Source organism: Taurulus bubalis (assembly GCF_910589615.1).
Source record: "Taurulus bubalis genome assembly, chromosome: 10".
NCBI classification, from domain to species: domain Eukaryota; kingdom Metazoa; phylum Chordata; class Actinopteri; order Perciformes; family Cottidae; genus Taurulus; species Taurulus bubalis.
The window spans coordinates 21,369,192-21,397,151 of NC_136598.1; the positions used below are offsets into that span (position 1 = coordinate 21,369,192).

General features: G+C 45.3%; 1 protein-coding gene across 3 annotated transcripts in view; it reads right to left on the bottom strand.

Annotated features, from left to right (window-relative positions):
* Window positions 1–316: 316 nt before the first annotated feature.
* ets1 (v-ets avian erythroblastosis virus E26 oncogene homolog 1) overlaps window positions 317–27,960 on the bottom strand; it is a gene marked incomplete at its 5' end in the record, with an annotated part of 32,507 nt that continues 4,863 nt past the window's right edge. For 2 of the 3 annotated variants that reach the window (XM_079224764.1, XM_079224763.1), the window contains 7 exons: window positions 317–1,109; window positions 1,399–1,517; window positions 5,413–5,673; window positions 6,973–7,218; window positions 7,653–7,730; window positions 8,025–8,225; window positions 8,761–8,880. In XM_079224764.1, coding sequence (XP_079080890.1) covers window positions 894–1,109; window positions 1,399–1,517; window positions 5,413–5,673; window positions 6,973–7,218; window positions 7,653–7,730; window positions 8,025–8,225; window positions 8,761–8,880 — 1,241 coding nt within the window. In that variant the 3' untranslated portion in view covers window positions 317–893. Of the gene's footprint in view, window positions 1,110–1,398; window positions 1,518–5,412; window positions 5,674–6,972; window positions 7,219–7,652; window positions 7,731–8,024; window positions 8,226–8,760; window positions 8,881–20,991; window positions 21,068–27,960 lie in introns of those variants that run through there. The other variant, XM_079224765.1, reaches the window with a different exon arrangement.

Consider the following 27,960-nt stretch of genomic DNA (forward strand, 5'->3'; position numbering starts at 1 on the left):
TTTCAGTTGTCTGCCTATCAAAAGCTCTCGGTATGAGTCATCTCACCGTGTCCTCACAGGGCCAGTGTCTATAGTGTCGTCTGATCACCAATCAGCACATTTCAGTTCAAAAGGACAGATACACTTGGCATCGAATGTTTGGTTCCACTGCAATACCGCCATTGACAACGTAAGAAAGATACTCTTTCCGATATATGCCCGGTAGGTTTACATTGGGTCGATAATATAACACTGGCACTCCTCAAACAACAAATTAAAAACAACACTTTTTGGTCCAAGCTGAATATTCTCTTTGCCAATGAGAGACACTGAGCTTTTATGTAAATATGTCATTATACCTTCCATAGTTTGGTTTGTACATTTTTTTGGCAACCCTTCTTTTTGTTTTTTTTCTCTTCGCAGGAACCTTCCGCCCACTCTTCCCCCAGATAGTGAAATTAATCTATTATTTTCTCTCTCGGTTATCTCAGGGTTTCTGTCTCGCTCCTCTCGTCTGCCCACTGTGCCACTGAGGCAGAGCGGAACCCGAACTCTCCGCGATACCGCTCCCTCTGCCTTGAGCTGCTTAATAATAGTACAGGTACACAACCACACATACGTACGTATGCACGCGCACACACACACACACACACACACACACACACACATGCGCGCACAGACATCTCAAATGCAACAGGGAATGAATACAGGCGTTTGGCTTGTGCCTTCTTTTTAAAACATTGGTCCGAGAGACAGAAACTTGAAGTTGACAAAGACCACAGTTAGTCATTAAAAACATTTTTGGTCCCCAAAAAAAACGGTTTACCGACTCTATCAAAATAGTTAAAACCACTTTATGAGCCCCAGTCCATGTGTCTCCTAAGCTTTCATCTTCACTTCTTCGTCTTCTGCCTTCACTCGTCCGTATCGGGCTTCACGTCCAACATTGCATGGAGCTCCTCGGGAGTGTAGCCCAGCAGGCTTTTTAAGTCACACACAAAGCGGTAGACGTAGCGCTTCCCCGATGTCTTGTGGATGATGTTCTTGTCGTAGTAGTAGCGTAGTCCACGGCTCAGCTTCTCATAGTTCATCTTGGGCTTGTTTTTCCTCTTCCCCCACCTCCGAGCAACCTAAAACAATGCAAGAAATAAGACATGTCATTAAGGATATAATGCATGTGTAACAAACTACTTCAAAGCAGAAGCACACTTTGTGTCTGGTGATCTCGGAGAATGTAATCATTGGCATTTAAAAAAGGGTTAAAAAATGTACTTTTTTTGCTATTTCTAAGTCTACTGATGCAAAACCAGCAACCCTTCCCAAAACAAAAACAAGGCAGCGGACATCTTGTTCATCTGGCCGACTACTTAGGACCTCCCAGCACGTGTACCAGTGACCAGCGGGGTCACGACCTCTCACCTCATCTGGGTCAGAAAGCTTGAACTCCCAGCCGTCGCCTGTCCAGCTGATGAAGGACTGGCAAGACTTGTCGGTCAGGAGCTCCAGGAGAAACTGCCACAGCTGGATGGGGCCGCTGCCTGCAGAACAGATGGGGGAGGGAGAGAAAGTGTGCGTTAAAAAACTAGCCGTTTACACCGAGGAGACGCAGGCCGGTGTGTGGACTTAACTAAACAAGGCTAATGTCGGGGAAAAGATATGAAGATCCAGACTAAATGCTCAAGTTCTGTAGTCCTATTATTAGCTCAACGCTCCAAGTGCTGTAATATAGATAACAATGCATTGCATATACGGTGTGTTGAGTGGTAAAACACATTTTTGGGAAGAGGAAGACTTCCAGTGTAAGAGTTTACAAAAGTGAGACACATCGCATAAAACAACCAAAGTCTATGTTCTGTTAATGCAATGCAAAGAGAAGAGGAGAGTGAAAAAATCCTTGAAAAGTGAAAGGTGTCTTGACTGTTTATACTTGGGCTGTGCATGATGTATGTGTTAAATATGCATGCCAATTATTCACTTGAAGGGGGACAAAGTAAACCTTCTAATGTGGGTCAGACTGGAGTACAGCAGTGGAACTAAATGTCCTCCTAAATACAACAGTCCCTTTCATTATGCATTCCCTTGTCTGGCAGTTGCCCGGTGCAGTATGTGAATCTACAGTCTGTGTCTGTACGAGTTCCATACTGATGAAATCACTCGTTTAAAAATAAGAGGGTCTGCCTGTAGACTTCAGCAACACATCTCAGGGATTTGAATGCAGTCTGCGTGTCACAGAGATGGTGGCTGCTAAGTTGTTGCAATGTTGCAACGGATTCATGAATAAAAAGCATTTTAATAACCTGTTAAAAGTGAACTTCAGTGCTATTACAACAGCTTATTAGGAGAAAAAAAGGAGGGAAAGCAGAACAAAAATAAACCCCAAAAAATAAAGGGCTCGTCTCTGAACTAGATACAAGGCTGCGCACTTTGATCTTGTGGTTTTTCAGCACACTCAACCACCCACTTTTCAGGCTCGCAAGTTGAAATCACACCTGCCTGTGCAGCACACCGCCTCAGCAGAATTCAAGCTACGCAAAAGTCCCCTCTCTCGAGCCTCAGAAAACCAAATGTGCCTTTAAACAACGCAAACAAAAGCTTTCAGGGAAACAGACGTGTGGGTTGAACACTTTAGAAATGGTGCATGCAAGTCGCTTTTACTCCTGCAAGGATTTGGAGAAGGTGCATGACAACAGCCGCCCGAGACTTTGGAAAATAAAGTGGCTGTGCAACACTGAGTCTCTTTGAGACAGAAAGCGTCGACTCGCATTCCAAAAAGTCTGCTACTGTAATAGCGAGCCCGCATAAGGGTGACACAGTGCCCGTTTACCAGCCCCCCCCTTGTGCTCTCGTGCCAGAATGGAGGCGACCCTTTTGACAAAAAAAAAAAAAGTTTCCAAAAATATGTTATAAATCTCCAATGCACAATGGGCCTCATTGAAAAAGGCATAGTGTGGCAAAATGGGTGGGGTGTGGCGGGGGCTCGCATTGGGAGTAAAGTGTCTGACCCGAGGTATGATAAATGAGTTTTGAGCTCATGCAGCCACAGCGAGAACGCTGGGTGGGGATCGGAAGGAGTGATGTATGGATAATTCTTTTGTAAACGTAAAATAACGATTAAAAAAAAGGAGTCAGGGTTCTCATATTTGAAAATGTGAAACCAGCAAATATGTAGCGTTTTAACGTGTTTATTGTACAATTACGACTACATCCAATGCAGATAAAAGTATCATGGTACAGATTGGGAGTTTACCATGTTGTAAGGCTGCCTGATGTTACTGTAGACAGAGGTGCAAATGGCAAAGTGTCACAGGAAACCGTTTAGATGACAACTGGAGCTTCACTTATCTCTCTGCAGCCTTATCGGGCGCTCTGTCAAGTGTCACCTGTCACCCCGTGACTGGTGCAGGAAGCCGAGCAGAACAAGCAGCAATTTGGAATCTTACAATTTTTTGGTTGAGGTTTCTCTCTCTCTCTTTTGCAAGCTCCTTTCTTCCTGTATTTCTTCATCCACCCACACGTATGCGCATGGGCAGACACACACACACACACACGTATACTCGAACAAAGCTTCCATCTTTGAAGGACTGCACTCTTTTCGCGCTGCTCCTAATAACAGCTTGCACTGCAGGCTGTGAAAAATTGAGTATTTTAGTGTGATTTTTTTTTCTACGTCTTCCTTCCTCCATCTCCCTTCCCCCCCTCCCCATCTTGTAAAAGCTCGGAGGAAGCACATTCTCCTCTGTGCGAGTACATTACTATGCATTAGGCTGCGAACACTCGCCAGCCTTTCACACATGAGCTCTTTGGAGTCATCTATCCCGTCGTAACAACTGATACATGTCAGACGTCGGGATCGAAGCGGTAAATGGAGCCAGAGAGCTGTGGAGTACACTTGAAAAGGTTTTGAAAAAAAATAAGAGATTTCCTCATGATCAGGTTTACATTTATTATTATTATTGTGAAAAGCTAAATTTCATAAAAAAGGCAAAATTAACACAAATCTAGAAGGTGTACGAATCTCTCGTTCATCTTGACTTCATCAGCTGATGCATCATATTCATTTTTATTCTTTTTTTTCCCCCTTCAGATTTCTGGTTCTGTCCACTTTTGTCAGGGAGCAACGGTCACTAGAGGGGCTTTTAGACAGTATCTTACGCCTCATCATTTGATTACATGTGCATTACGACATCTTTCCAACATCATTACCAATGAATGACTCATTGTTCAGTGTCTTTTGAAGTAATAACCATACACATGATACATTAACATGCACAAATCAACTTCAGGACATTCTGTTGTGATCTGATGTATGCATTGTTGGGGACATTAAGACATTTTCTTGGATTTCCCCCCATTTTCCAATGCTGGCAATCCTAGAGCCTTGTGACTTCAATTTAAACATGGCTGAAAAAGTCCCAAACACGATGGCGTTAAGAGGCTCCTCACAATCCAATTTTAAACAGTATGTCTTGAACTAAAGCCTTGACACATGAACACAAAGGTTTAATATGTATGTTCTTGTGCAACACATGATTTAGAGTGAACTGTTAAAAATAGTAACAGCAGTTTTTTCTTTCATGCCCCTTTTTCAGACCAAAAACCATGACGGGTGCTGAAACAGTGCATTTGCTTTAGAAGAGCTCGCAGTTATCTCCACGTCTTATTGAACTCCGAGAACATACGCAATATGCCTCTTGGAGCACGTACGAGCATGAAGAAGCCTCACGAGATGAAGAGATTTTTTTTTTCCCTTTCTCTCTGCTGTTATGTGCAGGCATAATTCTTATGTTTCACCGCCGTTGCTAGGACGACCTGGAAAAAAAAAAAAGGTTGAGATTCGGGCTGCCGATAACAAGGAGGTGGACGAGAAGTGAAGACAGAACAAAAGAGTGAGAGACAGAGAGAGCTGAAAAAAAAGAGAAGAAAAAAAGAAGAAGGTGCGAGCAAAATCTGTTTTGCTTCCTGTAATGTGCATGACACTGGGTTTGTTTTTCTCTCTTCTGGTCTAAAAGCAGAGCATTAATGCACCTCCACATATGTGTGTTACAGCTGCACTCAATATTCATCCTTAAAGAACTATGTTTCTTTTTATACAATACTTTTACCAAATTACAGAAAAAAAAAAATGAATGAACCAATATTATCTTTTACTGTAACTAAGTCATGAGATGTAATAATAATAAGATAATGATATAAACATAAATAATATAGTTCTATATTCCATTTATGTGTGGCAGTATCACAACCCTGGGATCCTGCACACCTCAATGGAACAGAGCTTCGATTCATTTCATTGGTTACCCAGTGATTTCCCTGCTGTGACATTTAAAAAAAATGTCTGCTGTAAAACGGTCTGTAAAAAGCTGCGGCACTTTTCCATGTAGGACCGTATATTAAATGATAGTGTATAAACTGTGACCTATAGACATCTCTTACCGGTGTATCCTGCCAGTGCTGCCGCTGGGATGACGGGTTTATCCTTGCTGAGGTCTGAGCGCTCCCTCACATAGTCTTTGAAAGTGCCCTTGGGCTTGTGGCTGTGCAAGGCGGTGGGGTAGTCTTCCGAGTCGAAGCTGTCGTACGAAGGCACCCGCTGCAGGCTGCTGAAGGAGGACTGGCTGCTCCATGACTGGGTCAATCGGTCACAGCTCTCGAAGCTCTCGATGCTCTCGAAGGAATCCTGGCCACCGAGCTTACCTACGAGGGGAAGGACGGGAGGAAACGGTCAAAAATTGTTACAGGAGGTTCAAAATGTACATTTTATAGCAAGTCACATTTAATAAAGGTGTTTAATAAAGCCTGAATTTGTATAATGTAAGACTCCTCCCTCTGCTTTTCCTCCAAGACATTTCTAAGAATAGATGAGTCACTGTGATACTTCAATGCATCGGATTTATAATTGATCTTACAAGTTTTCTTGTCGTCATAATCAACGCCTGAACAGTAAATCGTGCTCCCTCTCACTGCGCTGTATTGTTCTGCGTGGTGCCACGTCCTTCTCCATGTCACACCTCATTTCCCTTTTACAACCACCATATGGATTTGACTTTAAATGGAAGGCATTTGTGTGATCGCCGTTGCTATGTTTAGCCTCGGGAAAGAAATAAGAGCCATTCAATGACGAGTCATTATCAAATGACAGATAATGCAGCCCCCTCCATTGATGTTGAAATCTTCCAACTGCTTAAATTGAAGCCACATGTGGATATCAATAGCGCTACGAAATACTTTCCCACGTTGGGAGAGCAGAACGCAACGCTCAAAAGCTAAGTGTGATGCATGAGGGGCCGACCTCATACCTTGTAGGCAAATGCAGGAGGATTGCATAGTGTGCATGGCACATGCTATTCATTTATACAGCTTGGGATTTGTGAGAAGAAAATCCCAGCTTTACAGCTAATAATGTAAACCACGCTGCTGATTCCTCTGTAAACTATCACTGGGAGAGAAAACAAGCCTGCGCATTCTGTAAAGCAAACAGTTTCATGAGAAAACCCCACGCTTGCTCGCCGAGGATGACACCTCAAAGTCGAGGAATAGAGGCCAATAAAAACAAGAAAAGACAAAACACGTTCTTGAAGGTTACACCACTTGAACCGTTTTACATAAAAGGACGGGAGTCAAGAAGAGAACACGTTGTGGCTTTGGTTCGTGTATCACACTGACAAAAACAATAGAGTTATTTTTTTTCCCCAACCCAGTCTAGAGTGTTTGAGGCAGGTTTGCTTTAACCACAAACCAACTAGAGGGCCTGCTTTTCTTCTCTTCTAATACAGGCACGCTGATGTGGCATGACGCGTTTCTGGTCGCCTCAGCACAAACACACGCACACAGACACCCACAGAAAAAGAAAAAAAAAGTTTTTCCACGCATGCGGACACACTTATCACAACACTCGTTCCAAAGAAAAAGTGTTGATTAAAAATCAGAAATGCAGCACATTTGTCGCCGCAATGTAAATATCTTGTCTCTCGTATCTAGCGCGCGACCCCTCACCTCTGCTGAGGCGTCCCACGCACATGTTGTCGGGGGACACCACCTCCTGCTTGACGGTGAAGTAGTCCCCTTGCAACGGGTTGAGGGGCGTGTCCCGGAGGATGACGGCGGGGTATTCGCTCTCGTACTTGAGCGTCAGCAGTTCCTCCGAGCTGATGGGATGAAGCGTCTGGTAGGACTCTGTGATGAAGCCGGGCTCTGAGTATTCAGAAGGAGGGACACATTGAGCATGCTCGACACCGTAGCCTGGAGAGACAAAGGGAAATGAGTATGGATAGGAAGCAGAGACGGGGAGCAAGGAGCAGAGCGATCAATCTAAAGGAGCGCCGAGTCATAATCCATCTAGTGCTGAACTGCCGGCCAAACGCTTTAGTGTGTGAATAGTCCATAACAAAACACAGCCCACAGTGCATGAGATGAGTCTTGTACATGTATCATACGTGGACCTAACTTTTGCAAAACTTATATAGTGATGCCATATTGTTTCCTAAGACTTGTGGTCAATACATGCCTCTGGCTAAACTGGCTTTAGAACCATCTAAATCAAAATGTACAATGGTTTCCCCAAACTCTTTTCTTCACAACACTAAACCACTCCTCTTTTTTCCCCCCCCCCATTCATATGGCACCGATCTTGTGCTATTACACAGTGATTGACGACGAGTGTGATGAGTACTTACTGACAAAGTAGTCTGAGGTATAACGGGATTCCTGGAAGTTGGAGGTCAGTCCATTGATGGGGTAATGCTTTGCATCCTCTTCATGAAAAATAGATAGGGAACGAGCGTCAGTGACCTCGCCATTGATTTTCAAGCATCGTGTAACTGCATCCAGCATTATCAAAAATTAATGACCTGAGCTAAATTGCGTCTACCCGTTTGGCTCCTGTTACTATAGCAAAGGTCAACAGTGTCCCAAATTGGTGCAAGAAGCAATATCACCCTCTGCGGTGAAAGATTTATCACATATTGTATGCGGTTGCCGTCTTAAAACCATCTAATTATAATAATACAAACAATCTGAAAATCTGTCTCAGACCAACGTGGCCTTACCTTTCTGAAGCATTTCTAGATGTTCCCAGAGGATGTCACCTACGAAGTCCGGTGCTAAGTCCAGGAAGCGCTCCTTCCCCATCGCACACAGGCTGGCTCCGTTCATGCAGAACTTGTCAAAATCGACATTTTTCAGACTGAACTCGTTCACTGTCCACGTTAGCCACGCAGCCACGTGGTTTTCCGTCCACTGTCTGGGATCTGCACAGGGGGTGACAAATTGGCGATTGTTTTATTAACTGTTAGAATACAGCATTTGTGCAATTTGCTGAATCCTTGTGTTGAAATTCACATTCAAAAGCAAACAGGTACACAGCAGTGTTGATGAGAAGCCAAAACGCATAGTTTACAGATATGGTACGATCACTTAGACAGACACTGAGAGTCCAGCTCTTTGCAAACAGCGTGAAGAGGCTCTGTGGTCGGCTTCCAGTCAAGAAGCTAACTCATTATTTCCCTGTCTGTCTCCGTGTCTTGATTCTCTGGACGCTGCAGTCAGACAGTCTGACCCGGACGGATATGTATGTAATATCAGGCCATTTCTGGAATAACTGTGCGTCTCCTTGTTTTCAGGCCTTCAGTGCATGATCTAAAGCAGGCTATAATGTGCAACGATCTAGTGAAAGTACACGTCTCACCAAAGAGCAAAGAGAGGTTCTGAGGGCTCAAGCGTTTAGCTTCCCAGATGAAAATGTTAACGGGGGATAATAAGAACACACGCAGCTGACTGCTTTACCTTTGGGAATACCCAGCCGCTGCTGTTCCTTTGTGAAGCCACTGAAGGTGGCCTTCAGAGCCTGTGACATCATCTCTTTACTTCCTGGAGTTAGCAGGGGGACATCTCCACACTCCGGATCTGCGGAGCACACATTCAAAAGAAAATCGATTAGGTTATTATTGCAATTGCAAATATCATATTCTGCTTTAATTACTATTGACAACTGACAATGCATCCTGTATTATATTTCATGCCGAGAAAGCTGACAGAGTCAGGAATTGAATTGAGACAGAGGGGGAGACTTGTTAATGTGTAAAGCGTCTCAGTGAGATATTAACACAGACACATACTGTATATGAACCCAGTCTCACACTCACACACACACACACAGTTGTATCAGACCGTGATCAACAACATGGCTAAACAATTACATCCCGTCTAGACAGATCAGATCCAATCTATTTACAAGACGTGTCACAGCAGCGCATCTGAACTGTTTACACACAGAGGTAACACTGCATGTGCACTATGTTTGCACACGTGCATGTTTCAGAAAGGCTGAAGTGGAATAGTGGAAACAATGTTTGACACAATTTAGTGCACGATGACTAGGGACGGTTCAGAGACGTTTTTTCTTTTTTTCTTCTTTTTTTATTGCCAGTTGTTTGGAGTCATGAGGCAAATATGACTCACCTTGCACTAAAATAAAAACACACAAGTTTACTTGCAAACACTAACAGCTCGCCTACCCGCACAACCTGGGTGGGAACGCTGCGCTCGGTGCCCATCACTGACACCGTGACCCCTGCTAGCCCTCCTACCATGCTGCCCCTTACACAGAGGGGCTACTGTCACGGGACCAAGCATGGGGTCAAACCTTCTGAGAGGTCATGGGTCGAGGGATGAGGTGATGATGTCACCGCGGCTGCTGGCGGGTGGCTAGGAGAGTTTGGAGGTGGGGGTGGTGGGCTGTCTCGAGGGTTTCTGTCACACACACTGGGCTTTCTGTCCTCTGCTCACAGCCAGTGGGCACCCAGTGCGGAACAGAGCTCCCTTTGATGGCTTTAAACAGTGCCTGATGACTCGCACTCATCTAATTAGATTGAAAAGTCTGCAGAAAAGTGTGGGATGAGAGGGCAAAGTAGGGGAGAAGGGGAAAGACCCCCGGGCCTCCAACACTAGAATAGACTGCTAAAAACTAATCTGGCGAAGACTCAACAAATGACTTGTAAATAGACATAAAAAGGCCCTTATAGAGTTCCAATTAGCTGACATGCCTCATTCAATCTGCAATAGCCCACAATCATTTACACGACAAAGACAGACGTAGATGACGATCTGTTGGAATCTTGTCTAATCAACTAAGACGGGTGAAAGTGCGTGAGGCAAAAACTTTAACATCGTGGGGCTTCAGCGGTGCACGAAAAAAAATAAAGTGTTCAATTGGGCTTTGATTTCTTTTTTTAAATGCATGTCTTTCTCTTTAGCTCAATTTGTCAATTAAAATCGTGAAGAAAAAAACAGATCACAGAAGTCTTCGCTTGAAGGCGAAACCACGATGAGGGAGAGTTGTGTCACTCCTCTCAGAGCGACGCCATTCGTCAAACCCAGATGTGCTGGCATCTCCGCCGGCTGGCGGTTTTTATCTGCCGGCAGTACACTGGGGCAACATACAGTTCACGCTTGTTTTCACCGCTCGCTGACGTCTCGACCTCGACTGGAATGCGTGGCAGCTGTCCCTCCTTTGCCCATGTAACCAATGGCTGTCTGGCTGTTTGTAAAATTAGGTCTCCCAGTTTCTTTTTTTTCCTATCTTGAGCTCTTCCTCCCTCCCCCCCTCCTCTAAGAAAGAAGCCTTGCAACAGGCCGGAGACAGAGGACAGACAAAAGGCCCTTTGCTTCTTCGTGTGATTCAATTAGGCATGCAATAATATATTGCTCCACGTTACTCTGTCGGTGAACAAACAGAAAGTTGTTTATTCTCTGCTGCTCTACCTTGCTTTGACTTCCGACTTGAATGAATACAGTTTTACAGCCTCGTATAAAACCCCAGTGTAACTATTGTCAGACAGTTTGCGTATCAAAATAAAACGAGCGGTTTGACAATGTAAATAAGACCCGCGCGAGCTGTCTTAATGTGCAAGGTGCTCGTGGCAGCCGGGTCGTGTAGGCCTCTGTTTTTTTTAACATTTTTTTTTAAGTATTCTTGGTGGTGCAAAAATGTATATGCTGCAAACGGCTGCAAGCTGAGATGGAACTGGGGCTCAGACAGTCTGCGCTTTGATGTGAAGGCAGCGGCGAAATGTGGCAGTTTATTTAAGGTAGGTCGAGCGGAGTTTGTCTGCACTTTCGAACCGCTCGCGCCCCTCCCTCTCCATCGCTTTTATCAACCCAACCCCAGCCCCAGCCTGTGCAGGCCACACAGACTTGAACCCACTTTAGCACTAAATCCTCCATCAAAAGACACTCAACACCATCGTGCATGAGAACTACCATTAGGCACTCTGAGGAGGGGAATATGTGGAACCATGATTATAGAGCAAATTAAAATGTGTGCAAACGGCAATTTGTGTGATTTCTTTTGTTCGTCAATTTGAATTACTTGTTCATTCTATTTGAAGTGGGATTTCTGTTTAATGTCTTGCAGCAATGCAAAGCAGAACAAATGTCTTTTGAGGCGTTTTTATTTTTTGGGTGAGCACAAATTACATTTTCAAAAAGATCAATTTACCTGCTTAATAGTGCTTTCATCACATGTGCATTGCTTAGTTGTATTTTTGTGAATCGCAATCTTAAAAAACATGAAGCCGAGTACACGGCGGGGCTGAAAGGAAAGCCGAAGAGCTAAGAGTGCAGCGATAGTAGAGCAGCCTCCACGGTGAGTGATCCATGTGAAAGTTATCTGCGGCAGAGCTAATGTACAGTGTGCATCCATTAGCGAGAGAGGCGAGCTCGCATCTAGACGATCTCTAGTAAATGATGAAGTCCTGATAGGATTTCAATGCCTGCGAGTCCCATTAGATACAGAATGGTCAGTATGTACTGAGAGTTAGAGCATCCACAAGTCATCACTTTCCACATTAGACGGTGCGGGTCTGTCCACAAAATGAGTTCCATCCACTTAGCTCAAGAAATGTGGGAGTGGGTGTAAATCACATGCAACATTTATGGCATTTCACTAACAACTAGCACGAGTAAAAAGAGCGTTTGGAGTGAAAAGTATGAAATTACACCAATTGCTACTAATGATGAAGAGGAAAATAATAAGTCCATCTATTCTAAGAATGGCTGATGAAGTGAGACTGATGTTGAGTCTGGCTGTACAGTAAAAGGTATTGATTATCTACTCCCCTTGGCATGATATGAGTAATGGACGGGCTTCTGAGTGCGAAGACCATATTTTCCCCGAGGAATTCTCCCCGACAGCCGGTGCACTGCCCATGTGACCGAGCCCCAACCAAACCTTAGACCGGGGTTCTGTTCGCCACCTTAAGCCGTTAAACTGACACACATAAACACACGCATACACACACATGAACCAAATTAGCAGCCTTCTATGGCCGGTGCGCCTGAGCGTGGGTGTGAAATTGGGATTTTCTTTTTTTTTGTGGCTGGGGCCAAAGTCTATGGAGCTGGAACAGCAGGGCTGGGCAGGGCAGGACCAGGGAAGATCCCGGGTGGGTGAGGGATGACTGAGTACGGGAAGGGAGTGGGAGGATGGGGGGGGGGGTGGGGGGAGATGAGTCACCGGCCTGTAATATGAGCCCATCACAGGACAAGAGAACTGGGGGTGGGCACAGCAGGGAGAGAGAGAGAGAGAGAGACAGAAGAATGAATGGGAGGTCTCATAATGCTCCTTCTCTTCTGCTCGTCTCTGGAGTGACATCACAGTGGGATCAGTGCCATCTCCCAGCCTCTGGCGGAGACTCAGTTCATTCATAAAGCCTGGACTGCTGCCTCCGCTCAGAGTGATGCAATGATACAAGCGGAGCAGGCAACCAGACCCAACAAATGGGGGACAATATGCTTCCTATCATGCCATTGAGCTATAAATAGACCTACAGAGTTCGTCCAATGGGTGGTAGTGTTTTGATATGAGGAAGAGAGAGTCGGCTGTAAATAAAAAAAAGGAGGATGACATCTCAAAAGGCTATTCAAAGCTGGGCTTTTGAAAAGTGAAACACTTTAGGGTCAAATCATCATTTAATTTATATCAGTTTCAAAGCATGTGCTGGTCATGTGTCCCTCTATAAGCCCTTCTGTAGCCGAGAGTATGGTGGGCTTTATTTATCAGCAGAAGAGTCCATTTCCTTTGGCTAAGTTGCCACTTCCTGTGGGAAGTGAGGTGAGTTGTGGGTTCAGGTGAGGGTCATACCCTTCCTTAATATCCCGACATGCAAACAGGTAGGCATCAGTGGGGTCGTGACGCGGTGCAGGGGAAAGAAAAGAGGTTTTGGCTACTGGCCAAGGGCTTATAATCGCCTCTTTAAACACGGACTAGTCTATCCACAGCAGACCAGAGGTGGCAGCGGTATCTGAGGGGGCCTTTGATGGAGGGCCGTATCTGGACCCCTGGTCTGAGAACGCGGGGTCATAAACCCGGCCAACATGAAGGGGGCCCATTCAGTGCCACGGGGTGATAAAGTTGTGGCTGAGGGCTGCAGTGGAACGAGAGGAGGGGTGGCAGTCTGGCTTTGAGAGGGCCGCTTGTTCGGCCAGCCGCTCCACTGTTTAGATTTCCATCTCAATGCCAATGACCGGGAGTATATGTATTGGCCGGGTTCAAGCCCAAGTGAAGAAGCCAGACCAGACCTAGACCCAAGCCTGCTCCAGCGCAGGACGGCGTTAAAACCTAAAAAAGATCCTCCGCACAACCCGGACCATCCCACCATCGCAGACAACAGTGCTGAAACACTTGTTTTATTCTTAGGGCTCCACCACTGGCTTCTGGCTGCCCTCTTGAAGCGCAAGCCTGCGGTGGTGTAAGGCAGCTGTATGGGACGAGGCGGCTACTGCTGACATCTGTCTTTGGCCATGAAACTAGAGTTGTCCAGGATCATCACCACCACAGACATATCGGCTACTGAAGCAGACAATAAGTGAGACTAATACCCCATAGCTGCCTTGCCGTCTTTCTATATCCCACTCCCTCCATCTCTGAAATCATATTAGCCTATGATGTGAAAGTGCATTAACTCTACTGTTTATGCCAAAGTCTCAGCGCTTGCTATGACATTAAGTCTGAGTTTGAAATGATACGCGCCATCAGCAACAGACGCTAAACATATTTTTGTTAAAAGCTTGATGGAACTTCTCTCCTTTCCAGAACAACGACGGGAACAGAGACAAAGAGATTTGAGCAGGATTTGGCTCCTTGCTGCTTATTTAACTGGCTACCAGCGTTGTTGCTCTGTGATCTTCAGCAGTGTGAAAAGGCCAAGTATTAAAAAGGTTGAGCAACAGTCATGCACTTCCCACATTAGATTGCACAACCTCGAAGTTCTCTATTACATTTGGGGGGGGGGGGGGGGGGGGAATAGCTGAAACCCAGCATGCACTAAAGCACTACACAGACAGCAGAGATCTGAGAGATCTCACACAGTTTTATAGTTTTCCATGACAGCCATGAGATGTTAACTACTCAAAATGAAAGCACTACTTGGCCCAAAAGGACTTGACTGTCGTGTTTTATCCTTCAGCGCTATGCCTAGGGGTGAGAAAGGGGAACTGGAGAGTGCAGGTGGTGCTAGCCGAGCTACATCCAGGCTAGCTTCTCTCCCAGGCCTCGTCCCTGTTGTAAACAGACAGTGGATGCTGCGGAGGAACTGTTTAGGCGTTAAACCAAACACACGACATATCTGACAAACAGTTTACGCTCTTGTGTTGCACTTTTTCCACAAAACATGGTGCCTGCCCCACTTTTTCGTCCAAACTGATACATTCCACAACCAGTTCCCTGATTGAATTGTGTATTATGTGAGACGGCAAACAGCCACACACACACACACACAGACATTGATGAAACCATTTGCCACTCGATCGTTCTTTTTGTGCAACACATACGCAACTCTTGTAGTGGCTGGCTCTAATTATACATATAAGAGCTTGTTGCTTGTTTGAAGGCAAGCTATGGGCGACAGATGGATTCTTGATAAATAAATTCCCCCCAGACCGCAGTGTTTTCATGTTGCGTGCCTCACATTCCACCTCTGTTTTACAATCACTAATGTGCTTCTCACAGCTTTCTTGTTTTGCGCTAATGCAACCAAAAATGACTTGTGGTCTCACTGGCTAAATGGTTTCAGCTCAGGATGAAGAATTGCACTTCTATTTTAAGCTCAGTGTAGACTCCTTGGCTGATAGGAGCATGGAACATGAAACATCTGGCCACACCTCTTCTTCCTTTATCTTATTTAAGATATGGTTGGTTTTTCATGATGCTGTGAAACACCTTTGGCTCGCTTTCCTGCTTAAAAAAGATATAAAACCACAGCGTGATAACTGGAAAGTTACAAGTCATGTGTTTCGCAACAAGAGATGGAAGTTATTTCCTAAACATGCTTCTTTTTTTTATGCAGACTTTCCTTACTCCATCTTCCTGTCTCTGTTTCTATCAGACAGACACACACATATACACACACACATTAACACACACACACACCACAGACTGTGACTCATTCCATCAAAGAATGACTGGACTTCAGGGGATATCGTGCTGCTTCGTTTGACAATGTGACTGGTCATGATGAAAGCAATGACCATATCTTGTAAAATTCCTGCGCAATGACTCAATATTTGGTCACGGTTACCCTGTAACTATGCGTAAAACAAACACGCGTTTTAGGCAGCAAACAGATCCTCTCTAAGGAGCATTTACGTGAAGCCAAAAGATACATTTTCCACCAACACAATGGCATCTCTGGAACCAAATATTGTCAAAGTCAAGTTCAGCGTTGAGTATGTGGGCCTACAGCAGACAGAGTGAGAAAAGGCAACTCATTTCCATATTTAAAACATACAGACACTAGAGACGTCGGTCTAGGCAGGCAATGGAATCCAGCTGCTTTTACTCTCTTAGCAAAACTCCAGAGGCAATCGAAAAACTTACACCGAGTCCCCACTTCCACGGCTGCCAGAACACATGTGCCTCACATTCGAGTGCGTCACTGAGGCTCGACTCATCGTGAGGACCACAGAGTCTCACCTCTAAAGTAGAGCCACCCACACACACACACACACACACACCTATCCTTATCTTCCATTGCTTCTGTCAGGCCACTCAATCAATAAATGTCTGACGCTGTAGGTCTGACAAAAATAAAGCCTGTGGCTGTGCCCCATTTGTTCACCTGATTACAAAAGCAGCGCGCTGACTCCAAAAACAGGTGGCGTGCAGCAGCGTACGCAGACAAAACACAAAACGAGGAAAGGAAATCTGGAACATACACCGAACAAAATGAGTGACATGGCCTTGTTGAGGACAGCCGGACATCCGTTTTGAGACAAACCCCACAGCCTTTCAGGACCCTGGACTGATTCTCAAAGCAGGCTTGTTTCTAAACTGGCCCAGTTTCCATCCCATGATAGGAAACACAGCTCCTAAATGTGGAACCATAAAACAGAAACAGAGTAAGAGGACACACAAAAAAGAAGTTATAAAGCACTCCTAACAATGTTGAGGTATGTGGGAGGTCGAGGAGCCATTTTGGGGCAGCGTCAGGCCAGTTAGTCGTCACAGACAGACTGGTAGGGAGGGGAGAGGCCTGAGAAACCAGTAAGCGAGCCAAGCCAACGCACAGTCGGGCAACCAGTGGCGTGTGGTGCGGCAGGCGTCTGGTGCCGTGACTCAGGGATTACAAGCATGGAATGACTGGGGATGGGACAAAAGTGCACTCCCCAGGATCTCAGCGTACACCACATCAAGGTGGCGTGCGAGAAGCCCATGTGGCCAACAGAAAGGCACTCGGAAACATGGGGAAGAAAGGGAAAGGAGGGGGAGGAACACTTGACGAGGAATTGTACGAGTGGGTGGGTGAAAGATTGAAAAAGAATTGTCGAAAGAAAGCTTATTAATGCTTCATTTCGCCAGCCAAGGAACATGTTTTCCTTTGTTTTGCTTGTTGGCTTCTCGTGCAATGGGAGTAAAATGAGAAGACCGATCGAGAGCAGAGGCAACTCTCGCAATTTTGATCTCCAAATATTTTTTTGCACAACGAGGACTATTTGCTACCATCATATCGGCCACACCTTGGAAGGCCCCTCAAACACCCAACCCCCTCTCTCGCTCTCTCACACCATATGCTTACTATTTAGCAGACGGCTGTATCTGGCGCTAACACGCCTTGCTTTATGACTCAGCTTTATAAGCAAAGATTAAGGCGTGTAGTCACCGGGGAAGCGTCAAGATAGGACCAACGCATTATAATGGTTGCATGTTTATATGGGCAACACAGCAGATGATGAAGGGCTGAATGGAGGAGTAAAGAATAAAACTACGGAATGCTTTGGAATCACCAAATGAGGCGGGAAACACTGAAAGACCAGAATCATTGTTTAAACTCAAACAAAGCTACTTCATGTGTATTCGCCAAGTCTGTTGACAAGTCTGACCAACACAGGGAGGGTCCATTGAGAAAATCTGGTATGAGTTTTCCTCAAGGCGCAGTCATGGCCTGGTCAAACACAGCCTGATGACACATAACTGATGCACTAACTGACTAATCGACTTCTGATCGGGCAAACCGTGTCGTCCAACGCGTCGCACGCCAGATGGAAAGCGGACCGGTTTGCGTCGATTGGCCCGATTCATTGACAGACCACATTTAAGAGAAGCCCGGATCGCCCAAACAGTGTTTGCACAGCTGCCAGGCGGCCACGCACGCTCAAACATTGGCATATATTACACTGCGCTACTGAAGGAGTGCTGACACAAACACACCGAAGCAAAAACCTGGAGCTTATGTAACACCGTCCTGACACAAGCTACCCCACCAACATGGGAGGCACCTTGGAAAAGAAGAAAAAATGAAAACCGCAGTGAAGCCTTTTCTGAGAGGCATTGGTGTGGCATGGCCTGTATGTGCTTGTGAGCATAGTGTGTGTGTGTGTGTGGCGGGCGTGGAACGAGATGCCTTATAAGGGCTCTCAGAAGAAGCATCAGGCACGCCGGTTACAACAAACAGCAGTGTTTTGATCAGATAAAAGTGAGCCTCCCACTCAGGCTCCCTCTATGCCTCCATGCATGCCACCCAGCAGGGCATGCTCACGAACATTCCTGTCAGCCACTGAACCCCGAGCTCCAGGCCTGACGAGCAGAGAACGAAAGCAGGAGCAACTCACTCAAGTCGAAAGCGGACAACTCCTTGTAGTGTAAATGATTGACAACGCTCTTGCATATTACATCTATACTCAGATAACCTCAGAACAATGGGCCTCATTCACCAACCAATATTCTCACAGTCACCAATCTCAAAATTGGATTTGTGTTTTGTGTGCGCGTCCCCACAAGATATGTAATGTATGGAACCACGAGAGAACAATAAAGTAAATATAGAGAGTTCAGATTCAAGATATTGTTAGTTATATGTATATAATATTGTAATGGTTTTAGACATTTATGTGTAGTTTCCAATTACGACACAAAGATTTATTCACATACACTCTGTTTCAAAATCTCTACTCGATTTGCCGTTCACTAAATATTACAAACTATAAACTTGCATTCTTCCTCATGCCCATACACAGCTTTCATACACTCCATAAGAACGTCACAACACAAGAGCACTTGCTCTTTCATGTCTGTAATTTCACAATCTAACACCTTCCTGGTTAAGTAATGCTCCCTCGTATCGCTAAAACAAGTTGTGTTATGGCTACATGCTGCTTTCAATAATAAGCTGTCATGGTCCGGGTTACATGGAAGCAAGTGTGCTGTGCACAGGAATTGACAACTATAACTGAACAGAGGAATAAAGACTCCGTGGAACTTTAGATGCCTTGTTTGGGTGCACCTCTGACCCTGGCACAGTGGGAGCGCTTTAAAAAGGATTTACCTCCACTGGAGAGAGAGAGAGATAAAAACAGAGAGAGAGAGAGAGAGAGAGAGAGAGAGAGAGAGAGAGAGAGAGAGAAAGAGAGGACAGGCCTTGAGTAAGCTGACACTGGTTGCACTTCCGTCGCAAAGGAAAACAAACAATATAGTAAGGTGGGTTGAAGACACTTAAGGCCGTTTGGTGGGCATGTACACTATGTGGAAGCAAGTGTTTGGAGAAACTGAAAAAAGAAAAAGACAACATCTGTAGTTCCCACAATGCCGTGGCTCTTCACTTGCTTGTGAAAAGCTGAGCCGCCATGTCCATTGGCACAGCTGCTGCTTTCACAATTCCCACAAATCAACAAATGCATTCTGGCTTTGTACGGAGCTCTTATCTATTTCAGCAAGTATACGCAGAGGGCCCGTCATGGTCCTCTACGTGCCTGCAACACTGAACATGACGATTGTGTCTTATTGGGATCAGGAGCAGCCTTGGACGTGTGCAGGGCACTTATCTAGCGGGAATGCTATTAGTAATAAGTGAACAGAACAAAGCGCGTCTCTGTGTGTGAGAGACAGGGGTGGGGAGAAGACTTGTTTGTGTGAAGTTGCGAGCTGCTTCTCGGCAGCCTCAGCCTGACCCGGGTGCACCCTAGTAAGCGAGCAGTAGCGAGCGCTGCAACAACAACAACAAAAAATAGGTTTTGCAAGATAGTGCAGCTGTCAGCACTTTTTATGCGAGCTTGTGAGATGTGTATGTGCGAATCTGCGCTCTGCAGGTATTCACGGCGAGGAGAGGGCGGTTAATGTGGTGAGTCACAGCCCCCTTAGTGGGTCAACACTAGCAATTAGTATCAAATGGCCACGATGCATCAATGCTGCTCGCCGCCCTGCTAACCGGCTAAACGCCACCTGAGCTGCAGATGCACAGGGGATTTGTTAATGCTGGATGCAAATCATCCAAACATGCCACCATGTGCAACATCACTCTGGGTAAGGAAAAAAAAAAAAACTAAAGAGAGAAGTGAAACCACACAATGGTTTAAAACCAAACACTGCTCACGGTTGTGGGCTTGTCTGCATTTGCCCCGGACTGCCCCTGGAGCGGGCCAAGTCTTCCGGGCAGCGGGGTCGGAGAGGCAAGCCTCAGCACTGCAGATTCATCACCTCAGCCTGCCTCTCCTTCCCTCTGGAAAGTCAGTTTCAAACCACCGCAGAGGAGGGGGAGGTGGAGAAGGAGGAGGGAGGGGAGTAGAGGAGACAGCAGGGGTTGGTGGGGAGGGCAGCGATTAGGCACTTTGCCTTTCTCCCATGCCGGCTGGGCAGAATGCCCTGGCTCTCCCAGATGTGCACCGAACGTTTGGGGTCAGAAGATGGGTGTTTAGATGGGGGGGGAGAGAGAGAGAGAGAGAGAGAGAGAGAGAGAGAGAGAGAGAGAGAGAGAGAGAGAGAGAGAGAGAGAGAGAGGGAGAAAGAGCGGCAGTGAAATTGAAGCAGGGAGAAAGGGAGTACATGAAAACTGCAAAGCATGTGTCGGCAGTCAATTTGAGGGACAAGTCATGAACACAATATGACAGAACTTAACGCGTTCCCCCGAAAAGTGAAAAAGCAAAATCAGAAAAAAAAGTAGTGAGTTTGTTAACTTGCAAGTGTGTCTGGAAGTGACATCCACATGAGAGCATGTTAAAACATGTAAACATAGTCATTTTGTACGATTTTAACGTTTTTGTTATTATGTGGTGTGACAAACTGACTTTGCCTAGACATGACATCATTAAGCATACTTTTGTGACACATGCTAAACAAAATAACTTTACTATAGTAGCCCTTATTTCACATTTCGTATTGTTAATTATAAAAAAAAAGGCACGCCAGTCATTCTCTGATTGAGTCAATAAAGATGACACACACACACACACACACACACACACAGTGGCTGTGGAGGACATGGCATGACTGTAAAGCCTCCGGCGTGATTACATTTTATCTCAAGTGTTGTCCAATATTGTGCAATCGACACATTGTCCTCAGCGCCGTGTTGCGTTCAGGACGTCATGTCCCTCTCGGCGCGCGTAATTGCCGAGAATGATCGCTGTCAACATCAGAGCGAGCCGCCGCCGGCAACCGGCAACGCTACGAGGAAACATTCGGGAGTAACGCGAGTCTCGTGCTAACTGTCAAGCGCTCACAGAAGAGTTGTAGTAAAGCTTACTCACCGTCCATCTTTTCAGCCTTTATGATTGTTAACGTCGGTTTCATTTCGACAGCTGCCGTCATGACCATCAGATTGACTTGATGACGCCGCGTCCCTCTTTTATTCTATCAGCTCACCCCCCCCTTACCAAAAAAAAAAAAGCCAAACCCTACAATTTAAGGGCAAATCTTCTCTTCCTTTGGCGCCGCCGGTCAATTCTACTGGCTGGTTGCTTCTTTTAATGTCTCACACTGAGAGACGATTCAGTTTATTTTACTTCTAACTTGTCTTTTCTTCTCTTTCCCTCTCTCCCTCTCTCCGGTACATGTACACACACTCACGCTCCCTCTTTTCCTCGTTCTTTCTCACTCACTCACTCACTCACTCACTCACTCACTCACTCACACACTCGCTCACTTCTTCCTCTCTATCTCTGGCTGTGGGCGTTGCATAGCGAAGAGCAGGAGTGCGACGGCAGCTGAAGGGGGCGGTGTTTAGGGCTGACTTGCCAGTTGATTCACAATTCAATTACAATGGCCCCCCCCCCCCAAGACCCCTTCACGTCATCAGACGCAGTTAGGAGAGTAGATGTTCCCGCAAATTGCTCGCGTTTTACAGGGATGTGAAACACTCGGGGAGTACGTGAGAGCTGCTGAGAAGGAGCTGTGGTAATGTTAACACGTTCCTTCCCAAACTGTTCATTCGACTGCTCCATCATACCTACTTTTATGAAGAAAACAAATCTAGTTTTTAACATAAAGAGCAGCATGTAGGTCCCTGGACGAATTGTACTTGAATATAGCATACTATATAAGGGACAAAAACAGTATATGCCACTTTTGAGCCCTTTTGGAAACTTTTAGGCACGGTAGTGCGATACATGGGTAAGAACGAGAGCAATGTGTTTTTTTTAATGGTTTTAGAGCTTAAAATAGCTTTGAACGGTTTAGGTGTAGCCTAGTTTATGTGTGGAGAACCGCCAACTAAAAGGGGAGTCCGGCCTGTCTGTGTCCTATATTCTGCAGGTTCAGGCTTCCTCATAACTTGTAACTCACCCTCATAAACACCTCAGAGTATTTCCTGTTCACCTTGTACTGATCAATAAAAAAGCAGCCATGTCTTTTTCTGTTCTTTACCCATCTTTGTTAGGTATTAGTCACGAAGGAGGATACATATTTGCAAATAGGTGCAATATTATGATATTCTTAAATGAAAATGAGGTGTATGATAGCAGTTTATGGTATGAAAATGGGTTAGGACTACATATCAAAATCAATCAAACTGGGTCTCTTGTCACCAAGACCATTGTTGGAAATTCAGTTTGAACTGGGCAAAATGTCTGTTCTCATTCTTTGTTGGTATGGCTTGTTTCATACGCCGTGCTTTCTTATCTCCAGTAATCAGGAACAATGGCCGTGCCTTACTGGAAATTGAATCAGGAGTTTGTTCTGCCACTGGGAAAAAAACAAATACAACAGAGAGATTGAGCTTTTTAGCCACAGCAAGGGCTACACTCTGATCAAACCATTGCTATTCAGGAACACCTCCCATAACAAAACCCTGTTATAACAGATTATAATAGTAATTCCCACTCCTCTGGATCCTGCTGCTTTTTAAACAAGTGCACAACAACTGAGCTCCAGCAAGCAACACTGATGGGTTAGTGCTGTCTTTTGTTCATTAATGAAACAATGTAAATGGTTTTCTCTGAGGCACCAGCCCTCTTTTTCCGTAGATGCAACCACATCGTATCTTGTTTAGTGAGTCACATGGCACAACCTATGATGCACATCAATATGATACTTCGGCATTTATACTGTACGCGCGTATGCATGGAGGCCGGGGAGCCAGGGATATTGATCACGCATGGATTTTTTTCAACCGGTGGTACTTCACCGGCCCCATTAGCAGCCATGGATCAGGTTTCATTGGCCTGATAGGAGCCTCGTCTGGGAAGAGTGCTGGTGGGTTCTGTGGTGAGAGGAGCTGGCTCACCGGGGGCAAAGCCGAGGGGGTGATGGAGGAGAAGAATGGAAGGGGGAACAGTACCTCTCACTTCATCTCAGTCACTCTCTCTGACTGGACCTCTTTGTTTTCTGTTAATGAACTCCCTCCTATCTGTTCTTTAAAAGGACAGCCCAGGTCCCTTTGTGCCTAAGGGCAGCCATTAGGGGTTTAATGGCGTTACAACTAATATCTAGGCTGTCGTCAGCACAGCCCACTCCAGCTTGGGTCTTCCCTTCTTTGCATCCATATTTTTTATTAGTAGTTAAAAAAAAAAAGCAACAACATTTTCACTGATTCATTCCAGAATGCAGAGAAGAACTGATAGGATGAAAACAGAACTATTACAGTAAAACCGTAGTCGTAAGCGGACATTGTTTATTTGAATTCCTGTTTCTAGAAAACATCTGAACATTTATTCCCTTCTCAGAACACTGTGTTACTGATCTGTCTCTCAGAGCAATGACCATTTCTATGGCCTTACACAGCCGGGTGTTCAATGACCTTGAAGACAAACACATTTTCACGAACAGGACACTGACATGAGGGAAAGGATACATTGAAAATGCAGTTTATCTCCACAGGGATCTCGATGTCAACTGTAGAAACAGCTTGTGTCAAAGTTTTGCACAATACCAACTTTTTAAAACAACAACTACTGTTGAAACAAACTGCGTAGTTTGCTTCTTAGAGAAAGGGATTGTTAATTGTCTCACACTCATGAAACAATCCGCCAGCATGTGCACCAGCGCTCTCGAGGACATATCAAACAAGTTTTGGTTCCAGTGTCCCTTTTTCCTCACCTGGCACATGCTGTTGCCATGGTTTTGACAGTTACTCACTTTGCGTTGCAGCATAGCAGCCCTCGCTAAAGCAGCTTTCTCTCCCCTCGCTGCTCTCTCTCTCTCTCTCTCTCTGTCCTCCTTGTCTGAGTGTGTCGCTGAGCACATCTGTGTTGTCTGCCTGTCTAGATGTAGCCCTTTGCACCTGCTACTTTTCACAGAGTTAACCGAAAGGTTATTAGATTTAGAGCAATCCATACAGCTGTCAAGTGATATTTGTCTATGATGTCGGTGCCCTCGCAGGAAAGTCACAAGAGTTTTGGGATTTCAGCGCTACGCTTTTCGTTCACGTTCACAAACATGGAGTCTGAAAGGATGACTTAGCTGCGACAAAGTGTGAAAACGTCTCAGAACAATGGGAACGGCCTGACAGGTTAGGTATGCTGCGTGGATAGCCATGCAATTAGCGTGTGGTCATTCTCATTTACAGACACTCAAGCACACACTGGTGGGCAATGGACACACACACACACACACACACACACACACACAGAAAGAGACAGCAGACAGTAAAACAGTAAAACAGTGGGGTCCTTGTGGTCTATGTCTCGCAGCTCAGTCTCAGCTCTATCTGTGGCGGATGCTGTCTGAAGTTGCCACGGGCTGAATGCACTCCTGCTGAGATCAGAGGGTTAGCTGGGACAGGAATGGTGTATCCCTGTGTGTGTTTGAGCGTGTGTGTGCGCGCATGTTTTACTAATGCTGTGGGGAGGCACAAAACCATGATGATACAGTCACATTGTGGGGACTCCCCTTTTTTTGGGGGGGACAACATATGGACAATTGCACGTCCCATGTAAATCATCATATTTTAGGGTGAAGACTTGGTTTAGGTTTAGGTGAAAGTTAGGGTAACAGCGAGGGTTAGGATTAGGCTGGTTGGAGTTAGGGTTAAGTCTCCAATAAATGAATGTAAGTGAATGTAATGTCTCCAAAAGTCATAAAAACACATCTCAGCGGGTGTGTGACAGGGAGCGCGTGCGTGCGTGCATACGTGCGTCTGTGTGTGTGTGCGTGTGTGTGTGTGCGTGTGCGTGTGTGTGTGTGTGTGCGTGTCAGCGCTCGACTAAATTGTGTGCGTGTAAGTGCAAAGTCGCAGGGCCTCCCCGAACAAAGGCTCAGCTCTTTTCTGAACAATTAGCTTCGGTAAAAAGGACATCTCTTCCTCCATTAGCGGCACCACGTGCCCCCCATCACTCCATTGTGCAGATAATTCAATTATCCCCACCCCCCTGTGAGTCTCTCTGCCTCCCAGACCTCCCTCTTCTTGTCTTGCCCTCCCTTCTCTGTTCCCACCACGCTCTCAGATAAAGCTCCACTAGTCCCTGTAGCCAAGGGGAAAATATAAGACTTTAATTTATTTCTCATTGAGCAAATGAAGGTTGTACATTACACAATACACAGTAGCAACACTCAACGGAACTGTACACTCTAAAAATATAACGATCTGGCTGTGGTAATGCAGCTGCTGCTTGTTGTCTGCTATTAACTGTTGAATGTTCTTTATATTGAGTGATAATAGGGGAGAATTGACCTTCACCTACTATGGGATGGATTTAATTCAACAATAAACGCACATTACGAGAAACAGTAAGAGGTATTCACTCTTCCCATTACCGGAATGCACTCATTGTAGTTACCATTGTGTGAATATTGCTAAGCTCACGATATAAACATTAAAACAATGGGAGGTCTCTCTTAGGGTTCATTAAAGCGCCACCTTTCCTGATGAGCTGGCATCTGTTGCATCATCAGCCGTCAGTGATTGTACGTGTTTCAGAACTGCATGTTCTCCAACTGAAGTGGTTTGTAATGAGTCACCGCGCGATCAAGAGGAACTTACCACACTAATACTTGCATTGCTTTGCACTTACACACCATAAATAGTACAGCCAACGGCCAATGAGCATGTATACTTTCAGTGCGTGCATGGGAGGAAAGTCTGTATTCGTTATTCAAACGGAAAAAATGTAAAACCTTAAAATGTGGATTTACATTACGTTAATGTGATACACACATGAAGCAAAGCAGCGTTTGCCGGCAATCTTGACACGGCTTTCGCTCAATCGGCCAAAGAGCCACCAAAATAAATCTGACTAGTGCAACCAGTGCGTGACATACAGCAAAAAAATAGGGTCACAGACGACGGCCGGTCATTGGGCGACGGTCCAAGAGGTCAAGAGTATTTTTTTTAGAAAAACACTCCAATAAATGACTCGTCAAATGAAAAAGTTTACTTGCCAGAAATTATTCCTTGAGATGTTTTTTTTGTATAACTCAAGAAAGCAGTGCTTTGAGTAATGAGGTAGAAATTCCAGGGCGACTTTACTATAATTGCTCATTTCAATGCACAATGCAACCGCTTCTCAGAAGCCTGGAAACTCAAATAGTTCAAATTGCTAAAAATACTTCAACATCTACAAATCTGCAGTGTAGTCATAACCGATTACCTTTTTCCTCTGTTTATTGACTAACACCTCTTGCCTCAGAACTGTCATCGCACTGTGCAGTTCAAATCCAGGGCCATGGCAGCCCATTCCTCCACAGTTGTCTGCCTTTTTTCCGTGTTTCCACTCTTGTTTTGTTTTATTGTCTGAGGGGGAAGTGTGCGCCGGCCTGATTAGCATCACTGTTTCCTCCTTTCCCATAACCCCCCGGACCCCCGCAGGCTGCCTGTTTACTTTTTGAAATAAAAAATGGGCCTGCGCCCGTGAGGACGTGCCCCTCATCAGAACCCCCACCCCCCGTCTCCCTCCCCTAAAGGCTCCACGTCCCAGATCCTCCTCCCACCAACCCCAGTCTCAGCCCTGTGACTTATCCCTCTCTTTATCCGTCTTCTCTCCTCAAACTGTATTCCGCCCACTCTTTTTTTTGTTTCCCACCCTGTTCCCCTCCTCTTCCAACTGTCCAGCTGTCAAATCACATCAAATAAAACACAGGCCAATGGTCCCTGAGTGCCAGATCACAGCTGTGTCTGCGTGCACTAAATGGGAGGGCATGTTTAAATGTTCAGGGAACTCATGAGTGCCTGGGAGTGTATGTGTGTGTGTGTGTGTGTGCGTGTGCGTGTGTGTGTGTGTGTGTGTGTGTGTGTGTGTGGGCCTGCTTTACTGAATGGAGGATGCTGTAATACAATACACACCAAAGTGCAGGGTGTGAATTTAATGAATGAATATGTGGAGTGTGCATCACTGCAGGATGTTGGTGGAGTGTGTATGCGTGTGTGTGATATGTGTGCCTGGATTTCATTGAGATAGTATGCAGAAATACACACTCGCTCTGTTTTTTCCCACACACACACACAGAGAGAGATAGTGATTTCCACAATGGGAGTTTACAACAGGCCCTGTGGTTTGAGTGTTGGATAGTGAAGAGTAGAGCTGGGCTCTAGTGTAAACATCACCATGGCATGGCTGTTGTCAGGAAGCAGTGTGTGTGACATTGGGCGCTGGGCCAAACATGCGATGGTCCTTTCACATCCAACATCCCCGCCTAACATCTGCTCTGTACTATTTCTTTCTCACACTAGTAAATTTTATTTTAACAACACCCAATCCATTCTTGAAGAAGTGAGTGACTTGAGTTGTAAAATCAAAAAACTTCCCCCACTTTAGAAGTTAAACAGAATATATCAACCCCGATTTCCAAGACAGTTGATATAATTTGTGAGAAAGTTAGGAATGTTGTTAACTTAATACTTACATGTGGTGGTAAAAAGTGTTTTATCTTTATCATAGCTTGATCACCTTTATTGCCACTATTGCTCTGGTAAAGTGTTTTGATATGGCTGATTTAGCTTGTTAGAATTTTAACTTCAGTCTATTTCACAGAAAACTTCAATATGTTTCACGACAAAACGACATCAAATATAATATGTGGAAATGTGAAAGAGGTCGCTTGTAGTGATGAACCTCCAGAGGATTATCACCAGAATCTGCACCTCCAGTCGTTTTTTCAGAAGCTCTACAGTGACGTTCAGCTCATTGTTTTAGCTTTATTTTGGGCCGCAGCAGGCAGCTGTTTTCACCAACAAAAGCTGCAAAAAAAAACATTGTGCACCACCTGTTCAGCACTAAACAGCAGACATAAATAGTTAGCAACTAGCTGGTGAACATATAGGAGAATTTAGCAGTCAAAGAGCCCGA